Source organism: Rhea pennata, chromosome 23 (assembly GCF_028389875.1).
Source record: "Rhea pennata isolate bPtePen1 chromosome 23, bPtePen1.pri, whole genome shotgun sequence".
NCBI classification, from domain to species: Eukaryota; Metazoa; Chordata; class Aves; order Rheiformes; family Rheidae; genus Rhea; species Rhea pennata.
The window spans coordinates 9,362,081-9,373,641 of NC_084685.1; the positions used below are offsets into that span (position 1 = coordinate 9,362,081).

The window sequence follows — 11,561 nt, forward strand, 5'->3', positions numbered from 1 at the left end:
AGGTGGTATCTTGAGCGACTGTCCAAGGTCCAGTTTCTGAAACAGGATTGTAGATGTCAACTACATAGAAATAAGCACATACTATGCAAATAAAAAGTATAATTTCAGTTGGCATTGCATTTCCAGCAACATGGTGTGTCCATCACTTAACACAACCATATCCCTTCTGTTACAGAACGCTTGAGCAGACAGTTATCCTACCAGCTTCAGCTTTGTTTAAGAAATGATGGTTATGACAAAGAAAGAAGAGATGGACAAGTATGCCTGAGCCCACCAGTTGCTACTTTAGCTATGCAAGAATAGCTGTACACTCATGATACTGACTTTTTATTTTTATTATTTTTTTTTTAAAGATGAACTAACTATGTATACATGCAGAGTTCACACACACAAAAACTCAGGACTGCAGTTCTCAGGAAGCCCTTTAATCAGTCAAGGCATTAAAGGAAAAACTATTGCTATTCACCATGCTTCTCTTCTTGAGAGGGTTCATACTGAGCCAGCTGTGGATTTAAAAAGAGGAACTTAGTTAGCTGCAGCGTTCTTGATAAATTTTCCATATTAAGAATGGAAAAAAACAGTTTCTCCCAATAATGCTGCACTTTTGCGCATTCTAATTCACCACTGATATTTAAGCAAGTCCATTTTGTCCATTTTCGAGTTAGGCAACAAAATAATCTTTCACTCAGAACACTCACTTGCTGCCCTGTCTAATCCCACAGCTATAAAAAGGAGACTTTGCAAATACAGTTGCACCAAATTTAACTGTTCCATGCTCTGCATCTTAGGAAATACCTTTAATCAAGAAAAGCAGCCAATATTGATTAGTATCTTACATTCTTTCATTTTTACTAGAATATGATTGAATGAAGTAGTTAGCAACAGTACCAAACTAACATTTCCTGATATCATTCCAGTTTTCATTAAGCTTTCTGGAGAATATGGCCCAGGCAAGTGTGCATTAAAATATGACTTTTACTTGGACAGTTATTCCCAAGAATACATTTGCAACTGAAATCAAGTAAACATCTTCATAAAAGACAAGCCCAAGCTTCAAGGAACAGCTGAAATGTTAGAACTGAGCTTCTGGAATTTGCCAGTCTATTTTTCCCCACTTAAGACTCATTCTCTCTCCCACAAATTGCTAGGTAGGTCAAAATATACTAAAATCAAAACAGATTAAAATACCAATGTGTTCTTGCAGCAATACTTAAATAGATCAATCACTATGCCACTAGCAAGAGCTGCTACATCAGCATTTTGTGAAACCACAAGAGATTAACATTATACAAACTGAGGTCAGTTTCCTTTTCCATGAAGGACATAACTACTGTGCCCCCTCCCACACACACCTGAATTCCATGAGATTCTGACCAGTAAACATAAGGAAAGAGAACAGCTTACATAACAATCCAACTGAGGTAGAACATCTATTAGGATATGATTCAAGTTACCAATAAATGCATGATTAAAAGGGACGTATTTTCTGCAATGAGACTACTGAAAAAAAGGCTAAACAGTAGCCTATTCTGTATTCCTTCAGTATGAATTTCTGTGTTTTAGAAACACAAGTAGAAGATAATAGAAAGAAAGAAATACTAATACATTAATATTGGAAATCAAATGAAGCAAGGGTGAACATTGAAAGAGGGACAAAGGTCAAAACATAAGACGTAAGAGGAGAAGAGCACCTGTGAAACAGTTTTGAGGTACTAAATTATTTTTTCAATTACAAGCCATAGGCTAGTTCTACCATTTAAGAAATTATGAGGTTGTGGGGTGGGAAATAACAGTTCAAAAAAAGTTTTTTGGTACAGTAAGCTAGCATCAGTGTGTGCTCTGATAAGCAAGTTGCAAAATCCTTGCAATGCAGCATGTCAAGATACTACACTTACTGTGTTAATAAGTAGAACATTTCCCCTCTTTGGGGGGAAAAAAAAGGCACCAAATACTGCAAGTACACCTCAAAATATATCAAGTAATCCAAAGATTATGGAAAATTTTTTGACTTCTTTAAAAGATTTTTTTTCCTGAAGACTCAAGTTAAAACACTTTCACACATCCACTAACAGCTGTATTTTTAAGTCAGCTACACCAAATAGTCTATCTCAACACCCTCTAAACTTCACAATCTTGATCATTTTTCCTACTCAGCAAACAAGCGTAACTGCAAGGACTCCCCAGGACTACAGAACAGAAAAAGAATTACTGAGAAAGCAAGAGGGCACTCTAGAAGAGAAATACAAAGGGGTAATGCCCCAGAACCCCTTCTCCCCAAACTAAGACAGCTATACAGACCGTCCCCACATACTTTCTATCACCTGTATAAATAGAGAACTCGTGGTCTTTTCCTGAAAAAACACTATAGGAAAGTTGATGAACGAGGGCTGCCATGCTTCGCAAACACACAAAAGTCCGTAATGTTATGTGTCAGCAGTATTAATAGCCTATTATTCTATACTGTACTATAACCCTAGAAGGGTTTGCTAGATTTACAGTTGGTACCCTAAGGTAGGTGGAAGTTGTCCCCATATCAGAACCATTTCAGGCTGCCTCTAGACCCATAAAAGCATAAGTCTGCATTACCTAGCACTTCAAATCTATTCTCTTTGCAGATACAGGCATACCAGAGTTGTTTTTGTCAAAGTGAAAGTTAGTTGCTCTGCATGGATAAGGTGCCTCCACCAGTCATATCCTGCCACATTCAAATCAGGTGTAGGGGCACAGAAACTAATATATTCTTTTCTTTCCTCAGTTAGCCTTTTCAAAACTTTTATCACAAAATCATAGACCTTGGGCAAATTTTATGGTTATATAGTTTTTATATACTGCTTTTTTTAATTAAAAGAAAGTTCTTGTGAAAGCATGAGCTATCAAACAATTGAAAAAATATCCAGATGGGATCAAATGAGGATATGGGATTAACTGACCCTTAAAAATGTATATAAATACATATACACAGACACACACGTATGTTAGCAACGCTATATTACAGAAGAGAAGTCTCTTCCCCATCAGAAAAAGTCTTCACTGGGTAGAAATGAGGAATGAGTTAATATTCCTCAGTCATGAGGCTGACAATACAACATTTATTGGTTACCTGTATCATAAACATCAAAGTATACTTTTTGTTGTGAAATACGGAACTACTTAGGAACATTAAGTAGACTTTTACCTTACTTTTGAGATTTTTATTCTCTTCCAATACAGCTTCATATTTTTCTTTCATCTCTGCCACTTCCAAGCGAAGTGCCTCTATTTCTGGATTTTCAGGAGCTGAAGCTCCTAGATGATGCTTCAGAAAGCTGATATTTAGATGTTAAGTATTTCTTCAGTTAGACACCATAACTGGATTTTAGTTTTTAAACACTTATAGGCAAGTCAGTGCTGGAATAATTATGCCAGAAATTGCATTAAACCATCTACATTACTGCAGTATTTTTTATCCTGCTAGAGTAAGTTACAAAAATAAGAAAGCTTTTAAAGTTTGTCAACAAACTCCTAAAATAAAGGCATCATTAAATACAAGACAAATGCAAATGTTTTGCTACACCTGCTTCTTCTTCTTCTTTTTTTTATTTTATTTTATTTTTTTTTTTTTAAACGCAAAGGATGGTAGCATATCAGCTTATGTTTTGAAGAGTTAAAAAAGAATGACCAACAGGAGAAGAAATAGCCCCCCCCCCCAAAAAAAAAAAAAAAAAAAAAGCTGCTTAGAAACAGCAAGAAATAAAAGCTTTGAATATTCTTTTTTTGCCCTTGTCTTAAAAAAAAAAAAAAAAAGAAAGAAAAAAAAGAAAGAAAGAAAAAGCAGTGTCAGGAAATAAAAAACACTTCAGATTTGATCACATACTGTATCTGCAGTTTCTGATGTTGCAGGTCTCCTACAGCATTCTGTAATAGCCAAAAACTTATTTTTGTAGCTGCTGGCTGCTGATATGCATGACTCTTACATCCTGCTGGATTTCCTGTTAACTCTCTAACCATAGATGTTCTCAGCCAAGAAGAATTTTATACATGCTTGTAAGACTCTGTGATGATAAACAGCAGCCAACAATAAAAAAACAATGGTTTGGAAATGTCAGCAGCCTTAAGGTTGTTAAAAGGTTAGTTCAACTTAAGAGGAGTTTCCAATTGTCTGTTGTACTTTGTTGATCAAAAGCTACTTGCAAGACTGCTATTAACTAAAACACACAAAAGTTATGTTCCAAGTTTAAGTGTTCCATACCAGTCTCTCCAGTTCATCTAGGAGTCAAAAACACCATTTGTAAGTCTCTATGAACAGTTCACAGAAGAGAAAAAGGATACTCCAGTGCACTATTTGGTTTCTCTGGCTCTTCATATAAGGCTACCAACACTGGAAACAGAAAACATTCAACAATTGCAAGCAGTACATGGAACTTTGAAATTCAGAGCACGTAGAGTCAGAAGGCATACAAGTCTGAGTACCGCACTTACAGAAAAACTTCTGTTTAACAAGGTTTTCACCTGTTTCCTTTGACTGTGTAACTAGCAGTAACAGCTACTCAGAAGTTGCATTGATTCCCCTCCCCACAACATTAGGCAGTTCTACCTCAGAACACAGAAACGAACAGCCTGGACCAACGGGGCTTTTTTTCCCCACATGCAAGCATAGCATTACTTTTCATCACCGAAATGAGAATTCCAACTATTTTGAGACTCTCACTTCAGAAACTATTATTTCTGCTTAGGCTAGATCTTTGAACTGCAAGACATCAGCACTTCTGTAACTTTCAGTAAAAAAGCAAACCTCCACTGAACACCTAAAATTAGACAATTAAATGGTTATTGTCAGAGTAGATTAGGTTCGTTACTTCACTAATAATCTTTATAGATTGAAGTTCTGTTGGACAGAGTGCCAGGTAGGTCTGGCACAAGCATCAGTATCTTGACAGTTCAACTAAAGCCAGCCATAAACATTTCAACTCCATATGCAGAATACTCAGTCCCAAGAACTATTAAAAATTTTCCAAATATAGAGCTTCCCCAAACACACGTAGCCATAGACAATGTTTGCTTTTATAAATATTTCCCAAGTAATGTTTACAGGGGACTTAAGTGCCCTTCTCCCAGGTTCAGACATCCAAACTGCACAGCCACGTTGGCTTTAAACGAAGCACCTAAGTTAGGAACAAAAGTAAGATGCCACTGCCTGGATGATGTGTTTGGCCATCACAAAGGATACTTACTAGTTTGATAACACTTGATTTCCTGTAGATGCTTTTGTATTACATACTCCGTAGGCCAACAGTCTTAAGCATAAAACCCATTTGCTTGACACACTGGATCTGTTATTCTCCTTTTAAATGGCACGCTTTTCAAGCAGGCATGTTAACAGACTTCCTTAACATATTAAAGACTCAAAAAAAAAAAAAAAAACATATTGGGCCATACAGAAAGTCAAGGGAGGATTAAAACGTAGCATAAATACTTGCCCTATTCAGATTTGGATACTTAGACATTCAAGATCACAAGATTTAGGAGAAGCTGCAAGTTCTACTCAAGAAAGGACCTTTTCAAACAGGATGTTTTTTAAGACACCATTTTATGTTTTACCTCAAGCACTCTGGCCACGCCAAGAGCCCCCAAATAAGCCTGCTTCCAAGAGCAAGCACGCAAAGAAGTGCTCTGCCCACACAAGAGAGGTCTCCAATGGAGGGCAAGGAGAAGGCAACTGCCTTTACACTACTCCAGTATCATCCAAGCTCCACCACTTACCCTTGGTGAGCGTGTCCAGCACCCCCGACTTCTCCAGGTACCGACGAAATTGCTCCCGCTTGGAGTCCGCGGCCTTGGGGAGGACGCGCATATGTCAGAGCGCCGCCGCCCCCGACCCCCCGGCCCGGCACGGCACGGCACGGCACGGCAGAACCGGCGCAGCGCGGCCGCCGGGACCCGCGCGCTCCCTCCTACCTTGTAGTGCGCCATCGAGCCCGACCAGCGCCGGCGCCAGCAACAAAATCCACTGCGCCTGCGCCCTCGGCCTTTACGGCACCAGGGCTTCCCGGCGGTCACCACGGCGACGGGGCCCGCAGCTGGGGCCCCGCCTCCCGCCTCTGACTGACTCCGTGCGCGACTTTCCCAAGGGCGCCGGGGAAGTACGCGCCGCGAAATCGTCCCGCCCAAAAACAAGTCCAATGCCCGAGCCTATCTATAAAATAGAAACAATTACATTTTTTTTCTTTTTGTGAAACACAGTGATACCAACTGATAAAAATTTGGATTCTTACTGTCACCATAAAAAAGAACCTATCTTACAATCATGCCTGCAGTTTCAGGGTCTTTTTTTCTTTTCCTTTTTTTTTTTTTTTTTTTTTTCCGGCAGTTTCTTCAGTTTACACTGGAATAAAAGTAAAATGTTCTATTAGGAAGGTACTGTGATGAAAATGAAATTTTGACACATGCTCCTGCCCCCCAAAACAAAGCAAATAAAAATCCCCTATCAACACCAGAAAGAAAACAGATTATATTGTATCTTGTCTTTAACCAACAGAACCTTGAATGGCAAATTCTATTCGTGAGCATCTGAATGCTAATGTTTCTATTATTTTTAGACGGTAGAAGAAGAGTGCATTAAATATTAAGCTTTTTAATATGGGTACATTAAATGCAAATATTCATTAGCACAAATTTATGTTCCCGCTGAAAATTTCACACCAGAAAATGCAAAGATTAAGGATACAATAGCAGTATTAACTCAGATATAGATTCTTAGACTATAGTTATCTCTAATTTTATTCAGTTTGAATATTATCAGCTGTAATTTTAATCCTTGTATTTTGTTAGGAAATTTAACCTGAACTTTCCTGACTTTTCCTGTTATGCAGCTTTATATGATTTATGTTTTCTTCTTCACTGTGAGGATAATAGAAGCTTATACACTGGGGTTTAAGTCATCTTTTATTTTAAAAAAGTTAATACACTGTTTAAAGGTTATTTAGCTAATAAGCAAAGGCATACACAACTTTGTTATGTATGTGAAACAGCTGGTTAAAGTTGAAGAATTTAGCTACTCTTAAAAGCAGCTGTTACTTAGATTGCACTGTCTAGCAATTCTCACAACATTCGCTAGTGTCATTTGCTCATCAATTTATGCTAAATTTGAAGATCAGTGGGGGCACGCCTGCTGCTGGCAGTGCTTGTCAATGATATTCGCCTGGGGAGAGGGAATGGCAGAGCACTGCCGCAGCTCCTACTGTGTTTGGATTTGAAGCTCTCCTCCCCACCAGCGTCAGGGGTGTCTGCTCTGCTGAGGGGTTTTGGGTCATTTTTGGAGGAAGTGTGGCTTTTGCTTGTGCTGAAGCTGCTTGGTCTTCTGTGGCCATTCTGGAGAGAATTGGTCGAGGACCTGGCACTCTCAACCACTGTAGAGCAGTTCCAGGAGGTGCTGACTCCATGTTGTCTTCTCCAGCTGTTAATAGGAAAGCTATCACATTGCGGTGAAGCCTGAGAAAGCATTTCAGCAAAGCTTCCCAAACACACACTTGAAGTAGCATCTGCACTCTGAGTACAAACAGGGAAATGTTTCTTTTCAGCTTCTTTTTGAGATTCGTTTCCTTCGGTAACTAGCTCCCTAATTAAGCCTTCATTATTATTGGTGCTAGTATTTTGAATCTGATTGTCTAAAGCATTTGTAGCTGGCCTCTGCTCTGGCAGTTTATTTTCCTGGTTGTGATGGGTGCAGCTGTTGCTACTTTCAGCACGGTTATTCTGAATAGACTGAAACACAGCAGGAGTGCTTAGAACAGGGTAGACAGTGGCATCAGTTTGCTTTTCCATTAAAAAGGTATAACCACTAAGTGCAGAAGGAAGAGTTTTTTGTGGAGTCACAGATACTCCCAAAGAAGAGTGTGGTATTGCAGAGTATTTCTTAGATTTATTTACATAGAAATCATCAAGGTCATCCTTGTTTTTTCCCTGTCCACAGAGTCCCATTTTAATTTTTCTGAATCCTAGGTGGATAATTTCTAAGATGTTTAAGAGCAACGACACAGTTGCTATTGATTGCATAAATAATATAAACACTGTCTTTTCTGTTGGTCTTGATACAAAGCAGTCAACTATGTTTGGACATGGATCTCTCTGACATTTATAAAGGGGATCAAGCTGAAAACCGTATAGAAGATATTGCCCAATCATAAAACCAACTTCCATTGCAGATCTAGTGAAAATATGTATTACATAAGTGCAGAGCAGGGAGCCTCTCAAGGGTGCTTTGTTTAGCTTTCTTTGATCCAGCTGCCGGAGTTCTCTCTCCAGCCTTTTTCGATTTTCGGTCATTTCTAATTCAGTGCTTTCAAGTTCCACCCTGACCTGAGCTTTCTTTTTTTGCCTCTCTTTTTCTAAGGCTCTTAGTCGGTATAAGGCGTGACCCATATACACCAAAGAAGGGGAAGACACAAATATAACTTGCAAGACCCAGTATCTTATTAGAGAGATTGGAAAGGCCTCATCATAGCACACATTTCTGCAACCAGGTTGCTCAGTATTACATATAAATTCTGATTGTTCATCATTCCAGACATCTTCAGTGGCCACCCCAAGGACAAGCATTCGAAATATGAAGAGGATAGTTAGCCAAATCTTTCCAATAATAGTAGAATGAATGTGGACCTCCTCTAAAATGCCTCCAAGGAAATTCCAGTCTCCCATGGTTATTCTGCCATCTTAACACTAAAATGTCTGAGGGAAAAAAAAAAAAAAAAAAAAAAACAAATATTATAAAAGCTGTAGTCCTTCTTTAATATATTACCAAGAAAATCACACTAGAAGACCCATCATATCTCACCTTATAGCCACTGCTTTGTATCCCACTACTCATCAGTGACCGAGACAGAGAAGTGCATCATCCACCCATGTCTAACATATCAGTAAAAGACACCATGATAAGGACATAACTAGGAGGTATTAAGCATCCTCCATCTGCATCAAAGTCAGTGCAAACTGAGGTGCTTGACTTCTAGTAGGACTGAGTTCTCAGCCTATGTCTACCTAAATATGCCTTTTTTAGAGAGTTCATATGTAAACACATCAAAATCTCTCATGCAGTCTACATAAATTGTAAGGTGAGAGTTATTTTTAAAATCTCTTAAATATTATCATACTCACCAGAAGTTCATAAAACTCACAGAGAAGAGTGAAAATGTGGCAAAAATAAAAGTATTAGCCTTTATGAAGGAAGACAGTAGCAACTAGTTAGTTACCGCTGATAGCTGAGGTGTCTCCCTTGTGGAGGCAGCCATCAGAGTGGGCTGCACTGTCACACTCGGAGGCGTTTTGAGAGCATTATGTGATCTGTTTGAATCATCATCCAAGAGAGAGCAGTATGAGAGTGGCACCTCTGCTCAGGGCAGCTCCTAACTCACTGAGGTTCTACTTTCCTTGTAAACAAGCAGAAATATCTCCTGATCTTCATGTTCAGATGCTCTAAGCTCCATGTTGCAGCTGAAGTATATGGTAATGTCCAATAACTGTTTTGTAGTGAAAATTTGGTTTTATAAAAGATCTTGTGAGGGAATGAAGACTCTAACTAAAAATTCAGTGTTAAAATTAATATGTATATTTTTAATCATAGAATTTGGAGCAAATTTCTTTGTGGATGATGGCAATAAATAAATAAAATCACTATAATATTAGTTCAGTTTCCTCTGATCAATAATACCAATGTCTGAAATACAGAATACAGTGCATACGTGTCAATTCTTGCTATCTCTGGCCATGATTCTATTGCAAATAAACAATCTATTAAAATTACATACTAATAGTTTCATTAATAGTTATCTGAATACAAAGAAGCAGATAATATTTTTGTGTAATCACACCTCTTGCATTTATTTCATAGTTTTGTTCCGATCTCTGTTACAGGATACTACATTGTGGACAAATTCTGTTTCAGTATTTATGTTACTGTATACACTTATAAAAATATTTTTCTTCTATATGTGCAGGGATAACTATTATGTTCATAGATTTAACTTTACATTGTATGTGCTGTACAATTTAATAGAATTCAGTTATATTAAGAACAATAATAAATTTTCTTAGTAGAAAAGTGGTTTGACACAAAGCTTTCTGTTCAAATGTAGTTTTCACCTTATAAAACACGAGTATTAAATTAAATGGAATTCAAAATCGTATGGTTGCAATACTGATGGCTATAGAGGAAATTTTAAATTAAAAGATCCTATTAAACACGAAAGTGCACTTTCAAATTGGTATATAAATAGACAAGTTAAACATTTTTTAAGATAAATGAATTAAAAATAAATGACACCTTAAAAATAAAACATACCTTTCTTTACAAAAATCTTCAAAATTAAAGGTCCATGGCATCCAATGAAAAGTCATAACCCCTGCCATCTTCCATCTATGTGAGCAAATCTGGTATTTTAAAACAGTTTATTTCACTATGGGAGCAATTAAAGGAATCCAAGCTTTGCACATTGAACTTATATTTCCTAGGGATGGAGGGAGGAGAAAATCAATCTGTTGTTCAGTTTGGTACGGCTTCTAGCACAATTTAATTACAGCCAAATTATTATTTCTAGTGAAAAAAGCTTGTTAAAAAAAAGCTAGAAATGAAATAAATTCAGAGTTCTAACTTCCTTCAGATTATTATCCCTTTCTCCTTTCCAACCCCTTTTCTTCCAAACTGTAAGAAGAATCTCAGCTTGAGACTGTTGTCAGCCAACAAAAGATGGTTTATACCTTTATACAAGGGAAGACGATTCTTAGGAAAATTTATATCACACAGATGGATTCAGAATATGCACTGAATATGCACCAAACTCACTCGGTTAATGAATGGCGCAACTACAGATACAGATTTTCTGTGAGTGCATCTATCAAGGCATCAGCATTCTTCTCCACTCTTTTAATCAATGGTTACAAAAGTACTAACTTTCAGACTAAATTTTAGTTTATTTGCATATCCCAATAGCAAAGAACGCTCAGCTTGCCTGTGCCGAAGTTGGAAGGTACAGCCTTACAAATAATATACAATATATATATTTGCTGAAAATCTGTTCTATTGGAACAGCTTTGCATCATACTCGTGATGTAAAAACTCAGCAATAGTGTTTTTGATCCCTCCAAACTCCCCCGCTTTCCATACACAGCATCTGTTCTTATATTGTACAGTTCTTGACCTCTTATTTACTCTCCTAATGCCATCTTTCTTGTCATATTGACTTAAAAGGTCCTTAAACATCACAGCTCTTTTATTTTATTTTTCCAGTCCATTTAATTCAGTATTTCTTTCTAGGAACAAGTCATTAGAAATAGAAACCAAGGTTCCCCTTTCATAATGTTACAATTCTATCGGATGGTAAAAAGGGAAGTACTGGAGCGAGTGTATACTCCTTACCCTAAATTGCCCTTCACCAAGTTTAAAAAAGGAAAGGTAAATGTGAAAGACAAAGAAGTGGAACAGTTGTGGCAGGGGTTTTAGAGGCTGGAGGTATACTGCTACAGTAAACGACACCTTTAAGGACACCTGGCAGCTGTGGATAGACTGCAGCTTGTAAGCTGAGCTGATGCAA

General features: G+C 37.7%; 2 protein-coding genes across 3 annotated transcripts; both read right to left on the minus strand.

The window, feature by feature from the left end:
* Positions 1-404: 404 nt before the first annotated feature.
* MYCBP (MYC binding protein) lies at positions 405-6,045 on the minus strand. 2 transcript variants are annotated; one of them, XM_062593988.1, is made up of 5 exons: positions 5,935-6,045; positions 5,740-5,812; positions 4,309-4,357; positions 3,181-3,305; positions 405-503 (listed from the first exon to the last, which is right to left on the minus strand). In XM_062593988.1, exons 1-5 carry the CDS (start codon positions 5,947-5,949, stop codon positions 490-492), a joined length of 276 nt encoding a protein of 91 aa, XP_062449972.1. In that variant the 5' UTR covers positions 5,950-6,045; the 3' UTR covers positions 405-489. The 2 variants fall into 2 exon arrangements, with proteins under 2 accessions (XP_062449972.1, XP_062449971.1); XM_062593987.1 differs by having other exon boundaries at positions 3,176-3,305; positions 5,935-6,043.
* A 965-nt stretch (positions 6,046-7,010) lies between these two features.
* Positions 7,011-8,673, minus strand: GJA9 (gap junction protein alpha 9). The gene has a single exon (XM_062594090.1). The coding sequence runs from the start codon at positions 8,671-8,673 to the stop codon at positions 7,117-7,119; it is 1,557 nt and encodes a 518-aa protein (XP_062450074.1). The 3' UTR covers positions 7,011-7,116.
* Between the last annotated feature and the right edge of the window lie 2,888 nt (positions 8,674-11,561).

Excerpts from the sequence above, each read along its gene's own strand:
- MYCBP (XM_062593987.1), bottom strand. Across the intron at positions 4,358-5,739 it reads GCTGGACACGCTCACCAAGG|TGTTGGTAGCCTTATATGAA; the intron begins GTAAGTGGTGGA and ends TTCTGTTTCCAG. Across the intron at positions 504-3,175 it reads ATAAAAATCTCAAAAGTAAG|CTGGCTCAGTATGAACCCTC; the intron begins GTAAAAGTCTAC and ends TTAAATCCACAG.
- GJA9 (XM_062594090.1), bottom strand. The coding sequence starts at position 8,673 with ATGGGAGACTGGAATTTCCTTGGAGGCATTTTAGAGGAGGTCCACATT.